This window comes from Epinephelus moara, chromosome 7, assembly GCF_006386435.1.
Source record: "Epinephelus moara isolate mb chromosome 7, YSFRI_EMoa_1.0, whole genome shotgun sequence".
NCBI classification, from domain to species: domain Eukaryota; kingdom Metazoa; phylum Chordata; class Actinopteri; order Perciformes; family Serranidae; genus Epinephelus; species Epinephelus moara.
Window position 1 is genome coordinate 37,198,001 of NC_065512.1, and position 26,846 is coordinate 37,224,846.

General features: G+C 41.9%; 1 protein-coding gene across 1 annotated transcript in view; it reads right to left on the reverse strand.

Moving 5' to 3' along the window:
* The window catches only part of gli2a (GLI family zinc finger 2a), a 107,929-nt gene that overhangs the window by 11,669 nt on the left and 69,414 nt on the right, over positions 1 to 26,846 (reverse strand). The window contains exons 4-9 of the mRNA XM_050048313.1: positions 22,554 to 22,759; positions 15,879 to 16,091; positions 6,568 to 6,769; positions 3,930 to 4,128; positions 1,026 to 1,136; positions 336 to 476 (exon numbers count right to left, since the gene is read on the reverse strand). Coding sequence (XP_049904270.1) covers positions 336 to 476; positions 1,026 to 1,136; positions 3,930 to 4,128; positions 6,568 to 6,769; positions 15,879 to 16,091; positions 22,554 to 22,759 — 1,072 coding nt within the window. The remainder of the gene's footprint in view (positions 1 to 335; positions 477 to 1,025; positions 1,137 to 3,929; positions 4,129 to 6,567; positions 6,770 to 15,878; positions 16,092 to 22,553; positions 22,760 to 26,846) is intronic.

Genomic DNA, 26,846 nt, shown 5'->3' on the forward strand with positions numbered 1-26,846 from the left:
GGTGAGTAATAACTGTTTGTTTTTTGTCTGACAGAAGTGTTTATATAACTTGCTGTAGTGGTTGTATCTTGAAATGGTCTGCATCACTCTAAAAGCAAGGAGCGAAGCATTTGAACAATGGGTCATATGATTAAACCACTTAAACACAACAAATACAGCAGTTGTTCACACATAATGATTATTAAATAAAGCCTTACAAAAACCCACAGATGGGACGTTGGGATGTCAGATTTTTAAGTTTTAATGTGTGATATTAAGAGGTTATTGAGCTGGGGAACATAGGACCCTGGGGACATAAAATCACTCCCCATAAGGATACCAAGCCTATCACTCACATGAACAAGTTGGTCCTGGGTGTCATACTCCTTGGTACAGCCCTCCCAGTGGCAGTTGGTCTCATATATGGCCTCAGGCTCCTGTTTGCACTCATCTTTATCCAGATCCTCACTCAGGTCCAAGATCCCCCCACCATGGTCCTGGAGAAAGGGGACAGGACTTTGTCAGAAGGGGGCTAACAAACAGTGCAGACGTGTGCATCCATTAAAGCATATAAATGACTAGACTAAAAACATGCAAACACAGAGTCCAACTTTTACCTTAATCTGTGGTCAATATGTTACAGCTTCATTGTGTACTGTTTTGCATCTCTCCTTCCTTATCTGCTTCTTAATCCTAATGAGTTGTTCCTTGATATCAATGCATGGCAACACCTCGTCACTGATTAAAGCTGCATTTTTATTCACTATCTATAATCAATTAAAGCCAAATTTGCAACTGCAGTTAACGAAGGGACTATGTTTCCACTGTAAGCGGCTGAAGCTGAGATAGAGATAGCTAAGTCGAAAAAAACTCTATGCAGTTAGGATTTTTTAAGGTCATAAAGTAAATTCTTCAAGAGAAGGAATCCAATCAAGGTTTGCAGAGTGTAATGCAACCTGGATGATTCTTATCTGATGTTGCATTTGCTTTTTGTTTTTCAGGATTTCAGAATCTTTACTTAAGTCCCATATTTTTGATTCTCTTACCTGAGAGGATGGTGAGATGGGCAGCGGACCCTCTGCTTCTGTCTTAACCTTTGACCTCTTGGTGTTCAATGGGTTGACTGTGCTACTCACTGCTGGGTCTCCACTGGCATTCTGGAGGACAGATAAGAACAGAAACAGGGTTAAAGACGCACAAGTTTTTCCCTGTGGCAGTTACAATTTTCTGAATGACATTTTGAAGCAGAAATGAGGCAGAATAATGTTTGTGAAACATGCTGCTTTTGTCATTCATGCACAGAAATTCTGGGAAACCACAAACAGATTTTAAACTTCTCTCCAGTTATGCTGACACTCATCCACTGACCCAACAACCCACTCATTCATAATCTATCAGTGAATCATTCCATTAATCCTAACACATACCAGCCTGTACCCTTCCATCCATCCATTAGCCCTCCTACTCATTCTCCTGTTAACTGAACCATCCATTCAGTTTATTAAACCACCAGATTCCACACAGTCACCACAGAGGGGAATCAGATAACTGATTCAAAGAGATACCATGCAATTGTTTTTGGCTTGACAATCTGTTGCAAAGAGATGTGTGGAGTCCTTGTTGCACCAGGCACAGCGGCCTATAAGTCAGACTAGGTCCCGCCGCCGAGACTAAACAGTTTAGACTTGCTCTATGATCGCCAAAGCCGCAAGGAAATATGAAAGAAGAGGAGTTATTGCCCTCGGTACAGAGGGGGAAGGCAGCAGGGTTCTGGGGGAGAAGGGGACTTTGATCTGCCAACAGATTCTTAAGACGACAGAAAGACAAAGACACACAAGGCCTGTTAAAGCGCTAATGGAGACGAAAAGAAAGGAAAGATATAAAATGTAAAACAGCTGATAAATTATTGTGTGTGTGTGCAAATTGAAGTTCATTGGAAGGAGTCCAATATTGGAAGGGGGTCTCCTAATCCCACCCAGACGCTACAGTGCAGTTCGGCATTTCTGGGGGCCTCGATGATTCATTCTGTTGGCTGAAAACCAAGAGGGAAATATGGTTCTGATCACTGCTGAAATAAAGCTGAATGTGTGTTTTTGTATGTGCATGAATGGTGGTGTGTTTTGTTTGTGTGTGTGTGTGGGTGTATTTGCATGTGTGTGTGTATGTGAGTGTATGCAAAAAGGTGCAAATATACACGTATTCTTGGATAGTGTGTGTCAGCAGACATGGTGCTGAAACAGAGCTAGAGGCAGCTGATAGCTGTGTGAGGTGGAGTGATTCATTGAGTGGGAAGTTTACATTACATTACACTGTGTGTATACAGTGGGCTGATAAAAAGCAACAGAGGAGACAGTAGGAAGTAAGACAGATGGAACTGGGAGGGAGCCTCCTGCATATTTCTGACCTGAGACAATGTGCAAAAAATACGTCATTTGTGACAACTTGTAAATTTAGATTAGATTTATAGTGTAAGCCTAAAAAATTTAGATCATTATTGATTATTTATTCAATTGCAATGAAAAACATTAGGTTAACTCCTCCATGCAGCCCACAGCTTCAGCATTCCCTTATACAAAACAAAAGTAGAAAAGTGCACTCAGCAGAGTGCAGATCTTCGCCAGGTGACCTCGTTCAGACTGTGGCTGCTGGAGTTGATCGTGACCACTCTAGCCCAGTAGTTCCTAACTGGTCCAGCTATGAGGTCCAGATTTCTCCTTAGTTATTAGTTCAAGGTCCACACCATTGAATACATTCAGCATCATATTTGCATTTGGCCATGTTGTTGAGCTAGCTTTCTCTGTCCAGTAGCTGTCCATTAGTTACTCACACTACATCAGGGAACAGAACTTAAAATAAAAGCTCTGTGGCGGAAATTCACTGCAGTTAAAAATAAAGTGTTTTTTTACAAACTTGACAGAATTGCGAGTCACCTGTGGTCCATTCAGAATGGACCTGCAACCCACTTTTGGACAGTGACCCATCCGTTGGCAACCACTGCTCTACACAATGCACGCAGCACAGCTGTGGAATATTCCCTCCAGGCTTCCTTACTGTCAAGATGGTGCGAAGATAACTAAAATGTTTTTGTTTTTTCATCTTATAAAGTGCCCAGTTTAAGTAGATCACAACACATCGGTTATAGAATTATCCTGCAGAAGCTCCAGTTCAAAGACACCAAACTTTTTTACAGATGTCAGTTTTTGGGCCATGATGAAGGCCTAAATGTGGCCTTCATCAGATGCTAAGGCTTGTTGTTTTTAGTTGAGCTGATTTCCAGAAATGACTCTCACTCTATCCATTTGCTACATGATTTTGTTTATGACTGTGTAAAACAGTCAGTACAGGTTTTAACAATTGTGAATCACCACAACACTGAGAGGTCCTTGAGCATATAGCCGTAAATGTGCGCAAAAAATGTTAGGCTAATTGGTTCAGTAGTATATGAGATCTGCTGTGGACAAACATATACACTCATGTATTCACACCTGATGATAATAACCACCCTCCCAAACAGAGATTGGCTACCAAGAATATCATGTGAGACTGAAAAGGAGAGCTAAATAAAATGGAAATTCACTCTGATTATCAGGCTATGAAAAACTGCCACGGAGTACAAAAATTACAAGAGTTGTCTCTAGTAAACTAATCAAGATTTTATTGGAAAACTGTAACATCAGCACTGGCAATTGTATGTTTGGCTCTATTGACATTCATAAACCTTACAACTGTTCACATGATGATCAGAAACATATTACATGATAGTGAAAAATAATCTGTTTTGTAACAGAAATTCTTTGAGAAAGCTGCAATCTATCTTGTAGGAAGTTACACATCCAAACATGATCTAAAGTAAGAAAGACTGACAGAGAAAGTGTAAATGCCCTTAAATCTGTGAACATCTAATAGGATAGAAGTGTAACATTCAAAGGTACAAACCCTTCCATTCCTACCTGGTTTGCCTCAGAATTGGAGCTGTTGTGGGAGGTGGACATAGGTGAAGCCGTGAGGGGGTGTTGGCGAGCAGAGAAAGAGGATGGCGATGGTTGAATGAGAGGAGGTGTGTGGCCGAAGGCATTGAGACTCCTCTGCTGGGACAACAGCTGCTGGTATGCCACAGGGTTGATGGGGTGAGGGAAGCTGAACGAAGGACTGAATCAGAGGGAAGAGAAAAGGTATGGAAAACATGAATGGAGACTTTTGTCTAGTGGCTTATATTTAAAGAAGAAACCCACACTGGAAGCATTTGAATTAAGTCCAACTGATTTGCACCAAAATGTCCTGTTTGTGTCATATAGGCCCTCACTGCCAAGTGATGCTGGGTAGGCTACTACTAGCATGCTCATTGCACGCTAGGAGGATGCTTGTAGCATGTAGTATGACCTAGCAGTACAAACTAATAGCATACTGACTTTTATGCTAATAATTATAGGGTAAGGCTGGTCTTATTCAACAGCTCCCCTACTGTCCAAAACATACAATGCATTAGTCTATCCTGTGACTCTTCTACCTTGTCTGTGGCACTCAGCCTTAAGTCCATTTGTTTTTACTGAGGAAGTAAATCTGAGCCATTTCCCAAAACAGCTGGGCACTGTAGTTTTAAGCAAAATGACTCAAAGAGGAGTAAATAGTGCATTTGTTTTTCTGCTTGCTGGCTGCCAGTTGGGTTTCAAAAAATGTGAACCTTGAATTGAATTTATCATTTCCATGGTTTTTAATGAGTGTGACTGGGTCAATATTAACAGCTGCTTCAAATGTGACCGTCACCCTAAAGGGTTTTGGCTGTACTTGATACCCTTGGATACAAAAAGGGTAGTACCTTAGAAAGTTGTACTTTTTGAAGTACTACCCTTTACCATTAATTATTGTCAGTGGTAAATATGCGTCATTCAATTTCAGTAAAAGACAGTTATTGAAACTAGATATCTAGTAATTTGGCTTCATTAAATTCTATCAAAAATTCTGGCAGACCTTGCAGACCATGCTTCTTTCATCTACTGTATCACAAAGAGATAGTGGTTGCAGATATTGGCTCAACCACTATGTATGCTCAACTGTGTATGCCTGTGAAATGTGCTAAAACTGAACTGTCTAAGATATACGTTATTGATCCCCCAGAGGGGAAATTCAAATATCACAGCAGTACAAGACAAAAACAAAAAGACATTAAAGAGATAAAAATAAGATAAAAAATCAAAAAATCAAAATAAAAAATAATAATATATAAATAAAAAGATAAAATAAAATAAAATTGCTACATCAAGATGAATAAAGTGACTAAAAATGGCAGACAAAGTGTTGAATAAAATAAAGTGACAGGTGGCAGATAAAGTGTCATATTGATCAGATGCAAATAAGTCAGATCCTAGCTGGATGTAGCTTAAAGCAGCTGTGCGGAACTTTTTACCATTAATAAAACTGTCCCTAGTTCGTATCACCCCCCCTTGAAGATCCGCATATTTATTTGAACCCAACAGCAACAAAAAAGCCTTTCTCTATACGGTTATTTAGCGTAGCCTCGCGCGGGTCGGGCGGACAGCGGAAGTCAGCAAACCAGAATACGGCACCCGAGGCGTAAGTGATTCTGCTCACCTGCAGCGGCCCGCAGCCATTAAACCACAGAAGAAGAAGGAGCCGTGTTTACAGAGAGTGTTCTTCCAGTAACCAGTACACAACGGGCATTGCTGAACACATAACAGTTTTACCAGAGATGTGTCTATAAGGACTTGGTTGTACTTTTGATGTCATGGCGGATAACGAAGGAGCACCATCTAAAAGAAAAAGAACAGAAGAAGGCTAAACGGGACAGTGATAGGGCTCGTGTAAACCTCGGCATTCACCAAGTGGAGAGAGCTAAGAGAATTGAAAGGTTTTAAAACTGATCCCGAGTTGGCCCTTTTCCTAATTGACAGGTATGTAATTTTTGTTTTTATTTAGAGAATATACCGCAACTTGTTAGACGTTGTTTCATTTCAATATATGACCACATGGAAGTTATAAGCAAGCTAAATGTAACGTTAGCTGATGTGAACCGCTTTTGTCTAGTACAACAAATGCCACAAAATTATCTGTGACTGTGACCATGAACATGAATATACAGCAGGCAGTTGTCCTCAGTTTATAAGAAATTCAGAGCTACACCAGAACATTTATGAACAGGTCTTACTTTACTACTAACTTGTGTAACGTTAGCATGTTTCCACTAATTATTTGGACTGACCTAACGTTAGTAGTGTTAGCTTTGCAAGCGAAGGCTGCAGGTAACAGCTTTGCTGTGTAAGGATTAGATCAGAACAGAAACACAACAGGAGAATTTACTGAGTAATTTTGCTGTTTCCACTAATTACTTGGACTGACCTGACGTTAGTTAATCCTCTCGCTCTCCAAAACAAATGCATGCGGTAATTGCCAGTTGCAGTCGAGATTTTACAACACCAGGCTGTGGGTGTCATACCGCTTTGACCAAAGGGGCGCTATAATCAATGAAAACGAAAAGTTCCGCACAGCTGCTTTAAGCCAAGCTGGATGTAGCTTAAGCCAAACTGCTGTACAGTCTGATGGCGGTGAGCACAAAGGAGCGTCTGAAACTACCTGATCCCTCCGACTGAAAGGTGTCCATAGGAGCTGCTGGCGGCTGAGCTGGAGCGGGAGTTGTTGATGTAGGCCACCAGGGAATTGGGTGAGGTGCGGATCATGGTCTGCAGGTCAATGCTGGCATCTGACAGTGGGGAAATAGACAGCGCCCTCTTCCTGCTCAGTCGGGGTGTTAGCCGTGGGCTGGAGAAACGTGACACTGGACACAGACACAAAGAGACGCAAAATAGACAAAGTCAGCCGGTTCACCATTGCTACCTCAATGGAGACTAGGGATACAAGATTTTGGAGTTTTTGCAGATTTTATCTGATATGCCAATATATAACAACTTATTTGGCAGATAACCATCACTGATATATCCACTTTTTTTTCTCTACCTAAGTTTAGTGATCATCAGGTCTCTTCTGTATTGGAATTAGCATCATATTATGCATGCTTACTCTTATCATGATGGCTCACCGGCAGATGGAGACATGATATAAATTGCTTTTCAATGTATATAATATTCATTCATTGTGCAAAATACGAAAAAGCATGTTGGCCGATTCTGAAACTTCATTTTAAAGCCAATATCTGCCGATACTGATGATGTGCTGATATTATCATGCATTCCTAATGGAGAGCTTTTAAAAAAAAATCAACAGCTTGCTAAAAAATGTATATGAGTATTAAGAACATTTCAGACACTGCTCGCATAGCTCAGAGTCACCAGAGTGGAGTACTGATGTGTTTATACCTTGTACTTCCACGAAATCTCTGCCTGGCCTCAATAGAAACCAGCAGTTACCCTGGACCATGTTTGAAGAAACATTCAGCCCTGAGCATTCTAGTGGAGGTCACAGCCATGCTAAGCTACACTCTATCTCCCGCATCTCTCTCACACACAGCTCCCCTATTTAACATTCGCATCCTCTTATGCATAATGAATCGCCCCCAATCATTCTCAGTAATTACCCTGATAGCAATCTCTTTCAGAGCGCTGCACTTGGGCAAGTTAAATGGAGGCAATTTAGACAAATTGATCTCAGAATACCATTAAAAAAGAACAAGGCTGACTCACAAAGGTAGGGTTCACGGCCTTCCGCTAGACCTGGCTGTTGCACTATTTTCTTATTCTCATAGAAAAGAGCAAAAGAAAATGATGGGGGAAACCACTTTCCCACGAACAAGAGAGTGGGCTATTTATTTTTCCATACAAACTGATAGTCCATCATTTGTGTGTATTTATTTCTTTTTAATGTCTGGGGCATGTGGCTCCCACTCCTGTAGAGACAGAGACAGATCACTTGCTTGGGACCAACAGGTGCTGCTTCACAGTGTGAGGGGACAGAGAGCAGAACTGGCGATGTGTGTTGCTGTGCACACATGTAATTAGGTCTTACAGCAGACATCATCAGAGGCGCGAGACGCAGGAAACTCATAATAGGCCCATCACAACTCACCTAAGCACACATTTGCTGCACGTCAACTTCACTGCTGTCAATATGTAGCCAATCCCTGACTCTTTGCTGGTGAAACTCACAAGCCCTCAAGCGAAATGAATCCAGGCACCACTGTAATCACCGTGCCAGACCTACAGCCATAAACCAGGATCTTACTTCCAAAACTATTATGTTTGGAGGTGGCAAGTCGTAAAGCAGAGGCATATGCACTTAGTTAAAAGGCCCTAGGGACAGTAGACGGCAGACGACAGTAGTATATGGGGCTTGAAAAAAAAACTGGCGGAGATGATAGAGATGTGTATGAAAGAGCTGGCAAAGGCAACAAACAGTCCCCAGGAATGTGCTTCTATAGGGCTAATAAATAAATGTGTCATCGTTGGTTAACTACATAGAAAAATAGGGGTGGAGCAAAGGAGGAGGGCAGGAGGGGAGGGACAGTAAAAAAAACCCCTCAGAGGCAGGCAATCCTCCACTTGGAAACATGGATTGTCATGAATGAAGAGTTCATTCTGATAAGCTGCGCGTTGCATACGGGTCTTGCAGCTGCAAGGATTTGCTATTTTTGCAGTGGGGCGAGCTTGCTGTCTTGCCAACAGATTTAATGGGAGATACGTGTATTAATATTCTCCGTCATAAAGCAGGAAACAGGCCTCACAGCCTGGTGGCCTGGTAGCCTGGCGCCTGCCTCACCCTTCTGGGCACTGTGCCCAAAACACCGCCCTCCACCTCCATCATCAAACCACCCCCTCAATCTATACATCAACCTCAGCTCAGAAGAATTCTTAACGCCTCCAGCAACAAATTTAAATGTCTATAATGTCTGTTTTATTAACGCTAAGGCATGGACAAGCTAGTTTTGTTTAGCTTTTGTTGTTCTAATGGATTTCATTGGTCTAAACTAATTTTATCTGGAACAAATTTCACACAAATGTGCACACACAACTCTCACCACTTGGTAAAGGAGTGTTTTATAGGTGGCGGTTATAATTGAAAGGGTGAGCAGGTTCCGGCAGGGAGTGAGAAAACAGATGTTGCACAGGCCACGGCGGCGCGGCAGTATGCGGCAATACAGCATGTGTGTGTCTGTGTGTGTTTATATGAGTGTGCGTCTATGTGTGGGACTGGATCATGGGCTGGTTGTAATTGTGGGATCTGGATTTATATAGAGTCATAATTACAGGCGCTCCACATCGATACGGTAAAGAAAAAAAATATATTAAAAAGGAAGGGAGTGAAGAGTATGTATGTGTGTGTGTGATTATTTTAAGGATTTGCCTGTTCTGTTTTAAATGAAATGGCTTTGTGGAAAATGAAAACACTTTAATTGGAGGGTTGTGCTAATCCCCAGAAGCGGCTAGCTCTGTGTCATCCTGACTCCGAGCATGTGGAGCACCACCTTGCAGGCAGCGTAAGTACTTCCCTGATATGGCAAAGAGGACAAACATATAGAAGCAAAGTCCTTTACCTTTCTTTCATTCTATAACTCATCAGTTTCATGGACGGGCATGAAATGGATGCTATTTTAAAAATGATTATCTGCTTGTTATGCACACACATAAAATTTCCTGATTTGAACAGTGAAGATGCTGATGACAGTCACAAGCTAGAAGGAGAAGCCTTTCCAGAGAGATGGGTGGGTGCAGTGCTCAGGGTTTTGTGGGGAAATGCATGCACAAGTTTGTGTGCACATAGGGACCCACAATACAGCGTGCCCACTTACCCAGACCAAACTGGTGAAAAATTCAAGGGGTCTTTGGAGGTTAAGTTAGCAACATTGCTAATGTATGGAGCCAGAGTGGTTTTACAGGTGACCATGTATCATCAGCTTTAATAAAAGTAGAAATTAAAAAAGCTGAGTACTTCAGTTTTCAAACTTCCTCCAAAAATGGCTTCCACTAGAAAATCATTACGTAAGCATGACCTATGACCTATGCAGTTGTTCTCAGTGGATAGTCTTTGGCTTGTTCACCTTGACCTTGTCTGGGGTGAAGCAGGCCTCAGCAAAGTCCCCCTCCATAATCAAGGGGGACTGCTTTACGCAGCCACCCCCCACCCCCCCATCTCAATGCAGCTTGGGTTCGTGCCAGCAGGGCCCCAGGCCTCTATATCTTCAGCCAGCCTAGCCACCCCACAGGCCAGTCGTAGTGGGAAAATGTTTATTTTCCCTGCTAAATCTCACTAATGCTAACACTGTGAATTTTATTAGTGAGGCGGCTCGCGCTGAATCCTCTATGAGCCCCTAGTGTCCAGCCTAAAGCCGCCGTTGTGTTTGCCAGTGTGTTTATGCACACACTTCCACCCATGTGCTCATGAACCAACATATAGTTAAGTGTTTGTGTATGCAGTCTGAGGGGACCAAGTCCCCTCCTCCCCCCTCCCCCCAACCCCCGCACTCCTTACCACCACATCAGTACACAAATCTATCTCCCTCATTCCCTCCGCTGCATCAACACTAACATCTTTCTCCTCGGGATGGCAGACATTTACTTTGGCCGCTGCTTTTGTCGTGGGAGCTTCAGCGTTTTCCCGCAAGCCGCTCTGATATTTCTCTGCCCACCCACCCTTTACATACCTGCTTGCTCATACACAAACAGTCCTCTGAATGCCGCCCAATGTGAAATACCATAATGTGACTTTATTTATACTTACAGCAGTGGTGGTGTACCAATGTTAATGATAACCATACTTAAATGTCTTTTCACTCATGTTGGAATTACTGTTTCTCTGTCTTACTTGTATTGGGGTTCAGAGACCAGCATACTGTAAACCATGATCAACAGGTTTGACTTTGTTACTATGGTGAACTGAGTGAGGTTTACCTTCTGCCCTGCCTAAACTGTAGGTGGAAAGACTTATCTGATAGAAACAAATGGCATCTATAAAAGTAATCTCTTCCTGTTCTTTGTCTTAAATGTTACATCCTTAGCCCCAAATGGCATTAAGAGGTACGTCTTTGATTATAAGATCATTCAACATGATGCGAGTAAGTATACTTCTGACCAAAATTTCTCCTCTATGATCTTTCCCATTGTAGAAATGGTGAAGCAAAAGGCTAATGATGTTCTCAGGTGAAACAGCGAAGTTGCCACCTTCTGTCAGATCACTTATGTGCAAACCAAGGCTATTTGCTATGTGCAGTGTAACTGGAACTGCGATGTTAGAGGGTTACAGATGATGGCACTAGAAATAAAGAGACAGAGTCCACTCTGGTGCTCTTTGGGTGCGCTCGGCCCAACAATACTTTTGGGTGCACTCAATTAGATGGTTGCCAATATACAGCAGAACATTTACAAATATAAAGTATTTGTTTCATGGTCTTTTATTACAGACTTTTTCAATAATTACAGAATTGCAATTCTCACCTGAAGCTCTATTTTTGTACATAAAGAATCAATCATTCCCAATGATCTATGATAGTGCACCAGCTATTGAAGCTTTCAGCAAGTGCAGACCAGATTTAACTGCATGTGTGTTGTACCCCATTGGTATGGCATGATATGATGCCATGACTTCTCCTCTTTTTAACGTCTTTGGTACAAAAATGGCAAACTTTGATTGGCCAGAGTCCAAAGTGTCTTCAATGTCTCTAAGCAGAGTCACCGCAGGAATATTTTGTCTGATCCTGGCATTAATCCTCCATTTGTTTCATTCTATGTATGGAGATCTTCCACAAATGAACATGCCTGACACCAGATTTTTCAAGTCTGCAGGAAATCAAACTTTTTTTCTGATATGTATTTCATCCATGACTGAAGAATATTTAAACCAACTTTCTGTTTTAGAGAGAACTGAAATGGTCCCTAAACCACTTGCTGGTTTAGGCTATTAGACAAAAAGACAGAAGACAACACTAGTTAATGACTTCTTGAAATGATATTTGTTTAACAGTGTCTTTAGAGCAAAATGTATTTTTGTTGTTTTAGTTCAGTTTGCTCATCTCAGTCTCCATGCCACTCTTGTCAGATAAGGACAGGAGATGATTAATGTGTGAAAAACACACCACAGACATTGACACTGACTCACAGAAGCAGCTAAGCGTTTCAGTGAGGCCTTTACGGCCGCTGGTAACACTGTGTTTGTCTAGCAGTCCTGTCCATCACACTGACATGAGGCAAGTTTTTGGAAAGCAAGCTGCTGATGGATCTTTACACAGTAAAACAAGCAATCAAGCAACCATTTTGTGGGGTAGGTGTGTGTTTTAACTGAGGACATGAAGAAAAGTCCCCCCAAAGTCTGTGGCAGTCTGTAGTAGTGGCACAGCATGATGTTTAAATGTCATTGTCCTCATATAACAGAGAGAAATTCTTGTGTTTAAGTGTCTGATTCCAGGCGTGCCCTACAGTAAATCCTAAAATTCACAAGTGGAACGGTAAGACTTGTAGTCTTGATAAACTCCCCCTGATGTATGTGTCCACAGCTTTTCCACCAGCACACTTGTGCACAGCAGCATAGTGTTTCATGGTTCAACCGTATGCCTTGCACTTCACTCATCCATCCATAAACAAGGGCAGGAGGGGGAAGGTGGATGAGAAGCCATACTATGGGTTCACTGAGGGCTCCCAGTTTTTGCGGTGGGTCTTCTGAATATTAGTGCATAAATTGATTTTTAATATGGGTTTTATCTGCACTGCCTTCCAAAACTAACGGTGAGGGATGAAGCACATATTTGCCACCTCTGGCACTCCTCCTCCTTCCACACTCTCTGGCAGTGAATGAGTTCTTTGATTCAGGCCGAGGCTGCCCGCGATGGCCATTAGCTGGCCGCCTTGGTCAATATGGGCCCTGTGTCTGCAGGCCGCAATGGACGAGCCTCCAGACTGGCAGAGTGGCCCAAACCTGACCACATCACTCCTAGCATGGTAGAACACTAAATAAAAGCTGCCGAAGAGCAAGCAGCAAGTGTGGACGCTGCGTTGAGAGTGAGGGAGGTGGGGGTTGTGGCAATTTGAGCAAACAGCCTTGCCAACAACTGTGGGCAAGGCAGCACAGTGGCGGTCACTGAGGTGGTTGGAGGTAAAAGTAAAAGGGGGAGGAGGAGAGGTGGTCTTCAGTCTTAGATTTCAGCACTGCTGTGTTTAACTAAGTGATTGAGGTCATTTAAAAGATTAATTGCCAGAGGATCTTGTATCTCTCTGCTGCGTTCTCCTACCTGTGCGTGAGGATACTTGCATTAGTTTTCGTGCAGTGACTACTGAGAGTGTGACACTGTAGAAAGCAGTGGGGCAGTTATTTTTTCTGGGTGGGTGGTTGGACGGGATGAAAGAAAGTGCGAGTGCTCCTGGAGCAGGGCGGGCGTCAGTGCCACGGGGAGTATTTGATTATCAGGCATCGAAAAGGCTGACTTTCACGGACAGTTTTCCACTCTGTGTGCTTTCTGTTCCCTATTCATAAGGGCTGAAGGTTTCTTGGATGCGTTTCCCTACTGAAATCAAACGTCTGTTCTGGTGCCTGACCATCATCTTGATAGAGGGTCGGGGTCTAAACTGGCATGAAAGAACAGGCCTGTCTCTGTGAGTTTGTGTGCAAACACGTGTACGAGTTTGTGAGCATTTGCCTGCCTATTTGCCCGGCTGTTAATTTTTTTGTGTGCCCCTGTGTGTATGTGTGTGTGTCAGTGTTAAGCTGCCTCATCCCTGCCATTAAGTGGACAGCTCATGCAGCCCACAAGGTTAATCCCTGCCTTAACTGCCTGACACAGAGAGAGCAGACTCAAAAGTCTCAGGGTAAAACTCCTCTGCCTCACACAGCCAAATGCTGCCCTTTTTATGGTTACCCTGGATTTGATTTGTTGGATGTTACTCATAATAACAATAGAAACACACCTGAAACACCATCAGAATAAAAGACTCTACGGTAACACGTGTTTTTGCGAGTTCCTGGCCTTGGGGCTTTTAGTGTTTATGCACCCTCAACTAGCCGCGGCCCCTATGTTACGTATAAGTCTAAAGAGCTCCAGTAGCTTTGATGTGGGGAACTCTTCCATGAAAAAGCCTCAAGAGGAAGAATAAGAGGATGGTATCAACATGCCTGGTGCTGAGAACAAAGGGTAAGATGGCTGTTAAGTCTGGCTATTAGGCTTGTACCAGGGATGAAAGGCATGCATGTGCTTTAGTATTACTGGGATGGGAATAAATTAGAGATAATTAATCATTCTTGACATGAAAAAATCACACTGACATCTCATGTTCAGTAAGCTTTCTATTACAAGTTCTCTTTTCAATCTGGTTCCAGGTTTATAAAATACCCACATTTGCTAAGCTCCAAGGCCAACGGATCTCTTGAATCTTCTGTCCCTCCTTCTATTTTACAATGGGCAAATAATTCAGGTGTAGCCTGGCATTACCTGACCAAATCATAAATACAAATTAGGCTGGAACATCTCAGTTCATTTTTGATTTCAAGGGGTGTTTTTACTGGTCACACTTTTGTGTCACTTTTGGTCACAGACCAAAATTTCTCCTGAAGCAATTGGATTGACCTGCAACCATTCAAAGCAACAATGCACGTGATGTAGCGCCGAGCGATGGACAAATATAAACAGACTACAGCATGCACAGATGAGCTATGATACTTTAGCTTCAATATGTATTTGAGAATAGCTCTTCAACAGAGTTCCACATCAGCTGCTGCCATCTCAGTTGTTTTCGAGAATGCCTCAGTGGCACAAATCTTTAGTATTCTATGTTTACTCTACTGTAGTGTCCCTGGCACCAGGGTCCGTGAGCTAAAAACGACATCATCACATACTTAACATTAAGTGTGAGTTGTAAATCATCGTATCAAACCCACCGTGTCAACAGGAGGACCCAGGGATCAATCTGCCAACCGCCCTGTGACCTCTTAAGTAACTTGCCAAAAGGCCACAAGCAACTCTCCAAATGTGGTATATTAGAAGAAGATCCACCCACAAACACCCCTTGACAACTATAGGCCCAGACACACCAAGCCAACGGTTGGCCGTCAGTCAAAGTTGGACTTTTGGTGAGTGTCTTCCACCTTGTCGGTGCGCTTTGTGTCCCACATGAGGCCTTTTTTTCCCAGCGTTGGCACAGTGGAGCCCATGAGTGGATGAAATCAGTCTGACTGGCGGTTCAGCTCAGCGCACGAGAAGAGAAATGGAAGTGAGACACGTAAACAAAGACCTAAAGTCGAGAGGGAGGGAGCTTGTTATATGAGGTAATATGTATTATATAAGGTAAGGTGGGATTTTTTAGCCATTGAGCTCTTTAGCAGAAAAAATTCCTGGTGGGTTGTATTATTGTTCATTGGTGCACGGTAAATGTGGTCCGTTCTTTCAACATTGGATTGTGTTGCTAATCTGCTAACTGGCTAACTGGTGTCAAGACATTCTTGGTCCCTTTGTAATGATGATGACAGACAACCGCTGTCTGCTGGTGTGGAGGGGTGTGTCCTCTCATGCAGGCACAGAATGTGTACACTTGTTGGCCGTTGGTTTGGTGTGTCCCTGTGCAACTTTCTGACCGAGGCATGAATATATGAGACGATGCAGCAGGGGGATCTCATCGCTGCCAGTTCTCTGATATCGGTTTGGTGAGTGGGCTGTGGTTTATTGTATTTCAACAAGAGCAACAGAGTGTTATGTCTTAAAGTGAAACAGTCTTGCTGATTTCATAAGTTGGAATCTTCCAGTAATTAGGAGAAAAATGTGAACTTGAAAAGAAATCTGAACAGATTTGTTAAGATTCAAATAAGAAATTTATAACTGAATGATTTAATGAAATGCTATCAAAATCCAACAGTTTTACAATCTGATATAGTCTCATATAGTGAAATTGTAATGTTATTATTAGCAAGTTGTAACTTAAAATGTACTTTTATGCTGGACTGTACTGTCTAATCCTCACCATCCACAGGGCTGATGTAATCTGGTAGATGAGCTGCTGCTGCTGCTGCTGCTGCTGCTGCGGCTGCTGCTGCACTGCTCTGCATCAGCAGGTCACCGTAGGGACTTCGCTGGCTGGCACTGGCCATCAGGTGGTAGTACTCTGTGGGGTTGGCCCCTGGTGGTGGAGGGGGAAGACTGAACAAGGCACGGTCCTTCAGGTGTTCATGGGTCACTGCAGTAGAAATTGAATGAACAAATAAGAGATTTAAGAGGGAGCTTTTTCCCCAACTTGTAATAAAAATAAAAGGGGGATAACTTTATTGCCTACTTGTCCTATGGTACAATCTTGTAGAATGAGCTGGTGATGCTCCAGTACAGTGGTAGTAACCCATGAAATGATGCCAAACACATATTGACAAGTCAGCGGTGCTGAGCAAAATACATGTAAATTTTGTCATTTGACAGAGCCCTCAACAGAATGACAAAACAAAGACAAGAACAGAAAGGCTGCGAGAAGGACTCAATGGAGGAGACGAGTGATCTGCTTTACAGATTTGAAGATTTGTGCTTGCGTGCATGCCCCGGGGCACAAGGCTTTTGATAAAAGATGTCTGATGTCTTTGAGGCTTGCTGGGTTATGGGAAAATATCTCTAGGGAGTAAAGGAAGCAGAGGGAGGGATGGGGCAGGCAGAGAGGGGGGCTACAGAGGGAAGGAATACCACATTCCTGCACTCCTCTGGTGTTGTGTATGCACTAAGTTTGACAAGCTGAAGTCATACACAGAGTGCAGGTGCACGCAGATGCACAGACATAATGCTGAGGAAGCCTTAAACGCTGCATGTGCAAAGGTAATATTGATGTAAAATGTGTTAACACCTGCACCCAGTAAAGCCACATTTAAAAGTGTCAGGAACTATAAGAGTGAGAGATGGATTGGTTTTCCTCTTTCCTACATCTAACTGTGCCTGTGTCCCCCCTTACTCCATTTCCTGCCCCCACACCCTTCCTCTCTCACTGGGTAGGGGTGTGTGGAGAGGACAGGGGTGTGGGCTGATGGTGGATTAATATGCATGCTAGTGGAAACTGGGGGAAATGGGGGTTGGGATCACTGGGTGGGGGCCAAGTGGGATATTGGGGGAGAAAAACCACAGCCTCCCCCCACCCTGTGTACACAGACACATACACATAAGCACACGCATAAACCCAAAAATCTGGATCTATCAGAACCTATTAGGCCATGGCTGTGGCAACAGTGCACAGGCAGTGTGTTTGTGCTCCAGCAGCAGCGACCCGAGCATATTCCTTTGGTTTCTCCATGGCTGCCAGATCACGTTACCACCTCTGCAGAGTAGCATTTTGTGTCTGAGTGTTTGTGCGTGTGTGACCTCACTTATGAACACAGAGGATGAGACATAGCAGCTACACCTCCACTGGTGCCAATTAAATCAGACAAAAAGTTACTCATTACCCCAAACTTAAGACACATTTATCAGTTTACTCTGGAGAAGAAGAAATTCTGGACACATATTAATCATCATTTTGAGGTATGGTATCGCAATGTCATTTTCTACAAAATGGCTTTGTTAGATGTGTGTTAGTAGAGTTAGTAGTGTACTTTTTTGTTTTGATTTTGGGGAATTTTTCAGGGTACTATATAGTGCTATTATTACATTGAAGTAAAATGTTGCCTACAGGCCTACATAGTAAATAGGGGATGATTTCAGACACAGCTTAAGAGTGTGCAGCCATGCTAGCTGCTCTGAAGGGCTATGGTCCTACTTAATGTAGGTAGAATGATGCCTTGAGCCATATGCTAAGCAGGCGGCAACCTCCAGGGCTGAAAAATGAAGCCATTGCAAAAGTGCCAACAAATGCAGTTCCTTGAATGGCCACTTGAGGCTGACTCCAACAGTGAGTCAGTTCTCATAGACACTCATGTTCAAATGCCCGACAGCAGAAAAAATCATATTTATAGCTTGGTACAAAAAATGGTCTCTATAGCTAATTTCCCTGTTCATCCCCCTTTTACATAACTCAACCATTTGAATCATGGATGTCGTAAGAGACCTGCATACAGCATTAGTGGTGAGGCCCCATTCATTCCTATGAAAGCTGCTCAGTGGTGCACGAAGTGGCGTTTAAAATCACTCGGATGATTGGCACTGCTTCTGCATTGTACAGCTCATAGAGCAGGCACACTACAGCTGAGCCAGCTAACTTCTGCTTTGGCGCTCTGTTGACTTGAATGGGGATAACAAAATTCAATCTTGCAGCTCTTTTAGATTTACCAGATGTTACTGGACCCAATAGATTAAATTCCTGTAGTGGAACAAGTCATTTTTCAGGGGTTTTGATGGAAAAAAAATTTCCCCACTAATTTGTAGATATCTCTTTTCCCATGTAAATCAATGGAAAAAAGTCTTTTTGGGTTGCAGGGCATCACGTGATGGACCAATAAGGTATAATTCCATTGTTTGACCACTAAGAAAACTGGCTTCAAAGCCCAGTCTAACTACAGTGACTGGCATCAAAATATGCTAGGTTTTTTGCACCAGTAAATCAATATAGGTGCATGGCAGGCACACTCAAATGCCAGGGCGACGTTGTAGCGACATGCACAAGTTTCCCATCACCTATTTTTCAGGGCCCTGCCGCGCACACCTCATGTCATGTGAGGAGGACCACCAATCACAGCCAACAGACATCCTTCTTTTCTTCTGTAAATATCAGTCTGTGATTAATATGGAGAGGTGCAGGGCTGCGTTTTACATCTGTCTCATGGACAATATTTTAGGCCTACATACTTAAAAAACAGCACTTCAAAGAAGATCAACTCTGCACTCACTTTTAGGTAAATATGCTACGATACAGTGCTTGTTAAGGTTACTTAGCAACCTCAGACGCAGCCTGCCTCTGTGCTCTTAAAAGTTGCCACAGAACAGGCACAATACAAGAGTCGCACTGAGGAATTAACTGTTGGTCTGGATGTAATGGCTCATGTTGCTGACATTGTTCCAATAGTGTATAGGCTGACATTTAATGCAATTTATATTGTAGCCTAAAGATGTGTTTTAATTTAACAGTAGTAACATATATCATAATAAAGAGTACATATTAACTGACCTACTTTTTATTTTCACTTGAGTAAAATCTCTTTAAAGTAAGTGTATTTTTACTTGAGTACAATATTCAAGTACGCTTTCCACCTCTGAGTATACCTTAAGCCGTCAGAGTTTCACAAAGAACCATAAAAAGATGCCTGACACTCAGGTATCCCTATCAGAGGTTTACACATGCTCCACTGAACTCCATGGTTCCACAGACTTTATTTATGTTCTGCAGAGCAGCAGAGTGCCCTCCATTTGGTGCCATACTTCCCTGCCACTTTATCAGTGACAGCATCTCTTCCGCGTTGCTTCTCTTGAAAGGCGGGGAGGCATTACTTGCCAGCAGCGTGTGCTTGGTGATTTATTGATGCCGTATGCAGGCCTGTGGCTCCTCACTTCTCCAACCTGTTGTTTGAACAGGGGTAGCGAGGACAGGGCTGTCATCGTGTGAATACAATATTTCAGGGGGCGCCGCATGTTTTTTTCTGTGCTAATTTCCATGGTTTCTCCTGCCACAAACATATATACAAATGAGCAGGAAAGTTGCCTGTACCACAAACGTATTCCTGATACACCCGCAAATCACCAGCATGCACACACATGCAAAAAAACCATAACATGCTTGATGAAAGGTGTGTTTCAGTACCTCATGTAGGGGAATGTATAAGGTGCAAGACTAATTATCACTGTCGGTTAAATAATCAACTGTGTAAACTACAGCGGGTATGTGGTGAGCTGCAGCCAAGCAGACAGAGTTGGTTTATAGTGAACAGGATACATAAATTCTGAACCCGCTCAACTCTAATCTCACCTCCTTAATGTTAACTGGTCTAAGCAGCTGCAGAATAGCTGCCATCTGAAAGACTTTCCACATCACTTGCAGTTTATTCGTCATATTATTTACATTGCATACATCATAAGACGACTAAGGCTGAGTGTTATGGTATGAGAGTGTTTATGGATGAACATGTGTGCCTGGGCATTGGAAGTTATTCATATATTAGGGCATCTGTATGAGCACAAGTGAATGACAGCATGTAAGAAGTATCTGTATGTCTTTCTCAAATTTAATTGCAACTCTTGCCATAGGTAATTAAATGTAGTAAATACTTCTTACACAAGTGTGTGTATTATTTGTCCAATGTGTTTGCAGGCTAGTGTTGTTAACATAAGAGGATGATTCTAGAAATTCACCAGACAACGGAGCTAAGTAGAATGAGGTAAGACACTTTCACAGTGTTTGCAAACCAACAAATAAGAAAAAAGGAGGAATTTGTTTGATAGCTGCAGTCTGTTTTTATAAAGCCATTTATAGTGGGTAGTGCAAGTGTAATGTAGAACATTTGTTCCCAACTGGTCCAGCCATGGGGACCACACATTAATAAATTCAGCATCACACTTGCATTTGCCATGTCCTCAAGCTAGTTTGCTGTCTCTGTCAAATACCTGTCAGTAAGTCACTCACTCTACAGCAGGAAACGGCACTTCAGAATAAAACCTCTGTGCCAGAAATTCACTATACTTAAAAATAAAATGTGTTTTGTATAAATTTGACATGTTTACAAGTCACTTGCCATCCATTCAGAATGGACCTGCAACCCACTTTTGGACCATGACCCACTAGTTGGGAACCACTGATGTAGAGCAAAGAGCTAAAATACAATGGGTTTAAAACAATAAATACATAAAGAGAAGCAGCGCTAATAAAATTGCCTTAAAATTGTCTTTAAAACCAGCAATGATGGTTTATACAGGAGAAGGCATAAACATACATATCAGTAGCCCTGTGTAAAAACTGTCACATAACTTTGTGTGGGATACTGATGTTCAGACTACTTTATAATGTTATTGTGGTTGAGGTTATTCTGTAAGACAAAGTACAAAGACTTATTACAACCCTTACCCCTAATTTTCGAGTGTCCCTTTGCTCCTCTGAACAAAGTTACAAGTAGTAGAGGTTATAATCTTCCCCTATGAAAAGGGCAAGACCCTTCAAGTCCCTGATACGTCACCAGTATCGTCATGTAATGCTGTTGCATGTAGATAATGTTAGCTAAATGATGACTAATTAATAGATGCCAATATATCAAGTTAAGCTAGTTAACAAGAATATTAATGTTTTTCTTACCTATATTGAATCGTTTACTAGCTAGTTTCATGCTAGGAATAAACCCACTCCTCCTTAATTTCTGCGCAGAACTTGTGCTCACTATTGCTTGCACATATTTTTTAATCTTTATTGCCACAATAGAAAGAGCAGGGTCAGGGAGGAGACAGTGGACCAGAGGCCAGCAAGGATGATTATGCAGGGTCTGGCTGAGAGAAAATATCTATAGCATAAAAGTGACTTTGAGGTTAATTTCCACAGCAGTTTCACTCTATTTCAAAATTTTGCTTTCCACATATTTTTTAAATCTTTATTGCTACAATAGAAAGAGCAGGGTCAGGGAGGAGACAGTGGACCAGAGGCCAGCAAGGATGATCATGCAGGGTCTTCACAGGTGAGAAGAGAATATAACTGGCTGAGAGAAAATATCTATAGCATAAAAGGGACTTTGCGATTAATTTCCACAGCTATGTCACCACTACTATTCTTAATTCTATTTATAAATTTTGCTCAAGGGTCATTCTGTGTCTCAACCAGAGTTTGGCAGCTAAAACTTTAGATTTTGATAGTATATAATTTTAAAGAACTTAAGTCGGTCCCCTGGTGCTGTACTGTGGCTGTTTGTGGTTATGTGGTTCTTTAGCCGCTAAGGAGGGGTGCAATTGAATGTGAGAGGATGATAAATCAGTCAATATACCTCTGAACAATTTGTCCCCTTCACTTCTGAAATGATGGCTATGCCCTTGGCATTTACCATCAATCTGATGGAGATAGAAAAGTGTGGATGCTTGCAATTTGTTAACAACTTAAGCTTCATGCTGTCAATCGATCAAACAAGTCATCAGATTAAAATGTTATATATGGCTCTGTAGGCTAACGTTAGCAGTAGAGGAGCGGTAACAAGAGCAGCAACTTCGCTGCTGGACCTAATTAAAATTCAGGCATCATTTACCATTAAAGGGGCGAAAGTAATTATGTCAAAATTTGGTACTGTAAAGGACATATCAGCAATAACAAAGTAAAGTTAGCTAGCTAGCTGGTGAGCTACCGAGACATAGTACTAGCATTTATTTGTTATGCTTGTTAGAAAGAAAGGGACCGATGCCTTTACATGACATTAAACTACAATAGGCCTAATACGATGGTTATCATAATCTTTAAATCTTTATTAGCAAACACATTTGTGGGTCTTACTTGTGGCTCGTGCAGCCATTTTTGCCAGTGATTTCTCACAGCACTCGGCCTGGAGTGCACCTCTGAAAAAAAACTTCTATTTAAAGCCCTAACACTTTGCTCTTCCCCTCTATGCCAACAAGAATCAGGACACAATATCCCTAGACATGAAGGTGCAAAACAGAGGGTTATGGGCTAAGTGGAAGGGGCAGGGGCTTTATTGGGATTGAGCCAAAATCTGTAGATATTAGATACATTTTACCTGCAATATGTAAGTACAATGCCTCTATGTGGGGTAAATCTTACCTTCAGCAGGGCTCAGCCCTCGGGCCGCTGAGATCATGGAGAGGGTGGGGCTGCCATGTACCGAGCGTAGGTAGTGCTCCATGTGAGGGCTGACGTAAGGATGCGGAGGGCTGAACGGTGACTCACCCGTCCCTGGCGCTGCGTGGGGTGACAGACGGATCAGGGAAATATCTGAGATGACTGGACTGCCCGTCAGTCCTGGAGGTCTGCGAAAAGAGAGTATGAATTAGACCAATATAAATAGATGATACAGAGACAGATGGAAAAAGAGGAGATGGAGGGAGGATGGGGTGTTCAATGAGGATGTAAATTCGAAAGACAAAAAACAGATAGTAGGAGATAGAGAGAGTGGAGACCTCCTGTGTTCATTTGATTACTTGTATTGTGCTCAGTTATTATCGTGAGTGATCTTCATTGGTATGTTCATAGACAAGCCCTAACTTCTGTGATTCCACAAAAGTGTCTGCAGTCTCAATCCACTTACACCCTTTCCCCTCCCCAGTCCCACAGCTAATACATAATAATCCCCTTTTGTTCGCCTTCTCCTATTAAGCCCTAGAGCTACAGACAAGTCGAGACCAAGGGCTTTCAACTGCGAGGCTACCAGGAAGTGTATCTGTTTGGGTGGGAAAAACTACAGGGTCTCTCACATCAGGTATTACATGGTGTATGATAAAAGAGTGCAACCGGATGCTCAAAACCTTCAGTAGGTGCCTATAGCCACCTTTGACAAGAAAAGTCAGAGGTTCTCCGACAGCCTGCCGGTCACATCAGGCTATACAGTAAACGTGTCATCTCTGACAGGTAATTGGTGGCTCTGCTCCCAGAAACACAGACAAGTAGGTGTTGTAATTCTCAATAGCTCAGGGGGGCTGAACTCTAGATAAAAATGTCTGCTGGCCGCTGGCAGTGGCACAACCCTTTGAAGGGGCACTAGTACTTATGTCGACCTAGTGTGCTTCTACTCTGATAAGAGACCAGCCGCTCCCTCAGTGTGTGGTAAGAACACCTGGTAGAAATTCAGCTCTCGGAACGATGACTAACAGAGGAAAGGCTGAATGACTGAGTATGGTTATCTTGCTGTTATAACAGTAACTAATAAATTGTCAGCCCACACTGCTGCATGGATTCAGAATCAAGTAGGCTTTTAGTTGGTAGGTAACAGTGCCATACCTAGCTACAAAAAAAGTGTTCCCAGAAAACAATGCCTAAATGATATTTCAAAATGATGTAAAACAAGCTAGAAAATGAATAAATGACAAATTTGCATAATGTCAAATTCAGATAGTAAACCCAGGACCCACTGGCTATTGTTTTTATATAAAACTGTATACATGTATAAGAATAAGTAGTAAGAAGAAGAAGAAGAAGAAGAAGTTATTCTTATTCTTATTGTATATCTTGTAAAAGATCACATGATCATAATATTGCACAAATGTTTATATTGCTGACAAAGACATTATGTACATGTATCCAGCCCATAGTCCATTTATACATTTTGATATTACATATGTAAATATAAAAGTATATATATTTATATGCATAAATATATGTATGTAAAAAAATAATAAGAAACCATAGAGGGTTACAGAATGTTTGTTTATCTGTTGTTTTCATGAACTTGCGTGTTTAAATTAAATTATGTTAGTTTATAAATTGTTAACATATATGATCACAACATATAATACCATACAAAAATTAATCTTATAGATTTCTAATATATGCATATATATTAATATAAGCATACAGCATTTTTGTATATGGTGTTTACTTAAACTTGCATACATAAAGTAAATATATATATATATCATTAACATAAGTGGTCATAACATATAATACAGTGTAAAATTCATCATATAGATTATCATATATGTAAATATAAATGATAGACATGTGAGTCAAAAATGAATAAGAAAAATATATAGGTATATAAGAATTTTTGTTAGCATGCTTTTTTCATAAATTTGCATTTATAAATTAAACATAAATTAAATTAACATATATATTGTAGAAAAATTCATTATATAGGTATTTTTTAAAAGATGTACATACACACATTTTACAATGGGTACGTTATAAGCTTATAACTTCATATATCCAGGGGGATGTATGTATGCAATAATAATCACCTTAGGTAACATATATGGCCAAATCACTCTTGACATAGGAGCATATATGCCATATATTACATTTTCATACGGGAATCTCTCTTAAGAAAAAAGGAGGAAGACAAGAAAAGGGCAATGACTCACTGAAATCTGTCAGAGGAGTAGAGGAGGGCCTTACACAACAAGCCTGATTAACAGATGACTAAAATGTTAGGCATTGTGGCCTCTTTTCAAAATAAAATTCAGGTTAGAGGTTACTTTACTGTCAACATTTTTATTCAAAATGTTTATATTCTTCAGTCACTCTGCTCCCACGCTTACTTTGTGTTTTGAATTAAGAGAATGAAGGGACTTTATGCTGGCCCTGTTGGAATGTGTCAAAGATTAAACAGTACTTGCTCCGCTTCGATTTGCCTCATAATGAGGAGGGATTCTTTTGTAGAAAATATAACCACAGTGGCACTCGCACACATCAATACAATGCAATTAAAATAACAGAATAGCTGTCTTTATGAGCGCCTGAGAGCTAAGGCTGTCAAAGCTGATGGTTAAGCAGCTCGATGCCTGTGGTGAACACATGAGTGTTTATATGTTTGGTTTTGATTCTTGGCAGCAACAACTGCATGCACAAGAAAAGGGTGTAAGACATGGTTTGTCTAAAATGTAATGAATGCCTGTATCACACTAGCTGGTAACATGATTCAATAATGTTAATCATTTAAATATAGAGAGTGGTCTCTGCCCTTTGGAAGGGCTGCATTACATCCAAGATTTGGTATCTATCTATGGTCTGAGTGCTAACCAAGACTAATACTGAAAATAGATGCCTTAAGGTCAGTAAATACTGTAGTAAAGGTAGTCATCATTTAGAAGAAGCTTAAATATTTCCCTTTGCATCTGAAAAGTGTGTTAAATCAGTTGGCTCTGATGAAATGAATGTAAGCGGTCCAGCTTGTAGTTACTGGCCGTGGCTATGAAAGGTGGGCCTGAAACCCAGCAAGCATGCTTGGCAGGATTCCCCCCCATCCTCCCTTCAGAGTTTCCCTGCTCAGTCTCTTATTCACTGCCTCTGTGTGGACGCCAACCTGCACCCGGCCCGGCCCTGCCCAACTCAGGCCGAGCCAACCAACCCAGAGCCTCAGCCCTCGCTCCATTTCCAGTAAGCGCCTGCAGACTGCTGGCCTTGTCTGAGGGCCAACTTTCTGCCGTCAGGCCCAGTCTTCCCCTACAAACAACCATAAAGAGCCCTCTGTTCTGGGCGGGAGGGGAGCAGTGAGAAGAAACAGACGCTCCATACACAAAAACACGCTTCCCTCAGTCCGCCTCGGAGCAGCATACAGAGAGCTTGGCAGTGCCGCCTCAGATTAGTGTTGGGGTGCTTCACTGGAGGACTACCTGGGTAAGCTGGCACTGGTGCTGGCTCTCTTTCTTATCAGACTGGGTGATTCAGAGCTCATCAAAGTAATCCCACACCAGGATTCCCAACATTGAGCTAAAGCCTAAAGCTATAATACTGTGTAGTCTAATAAGTGTCCTGAATGGATGCAGGGACCTGTTAAGCATATTCATTCTTTACCTCCATCTTTGGTTGATGATTAAGTAATGGATGGCAATGTGAACCAGATTTAATTTAAATTTAATGAGTGCATGGTTTTCATATTCAGAGTGTATCTTTGCATCCAGGTGAGAATAACCATACTGCAGCTATTCGGCTATTTACGCCCATCCCTACGACATGTTATACATGCGTCAAAGTAGGAAGTTGTTAGAATTAGGGCAAAGAGGCCATGGTTAGGGTTAGTACTCACCAATCTCTGATATAATCTGAGATTAAAGTGGTACATTTTTAAGAAATAACTCACAAAAGTACTGCCAGAAAGTCAGGTAATGTAGTATATATAGCGATACAGTCCACAAAAGGCCTAGAACATGGGTTAAACACAGGACTGTCACACAGTTGACTGGGGTTTGAGTCCTGTGTGAGACAAGGTTAACTTACTATGTTTAGACCTAGCTGACCTATTATATTATTAGTGACCTACAAAGGTGCAGAGCAATAGGATGTTGCAGGGTAGGTGACGACAGTGGCCACAGACAGTACACAGAACAGCCATACAAACATATGGTGTGCCTGGTCAATTTCTTTGCATTCATTTCATTCTCAATCAAGAATGCAGAATCAAGA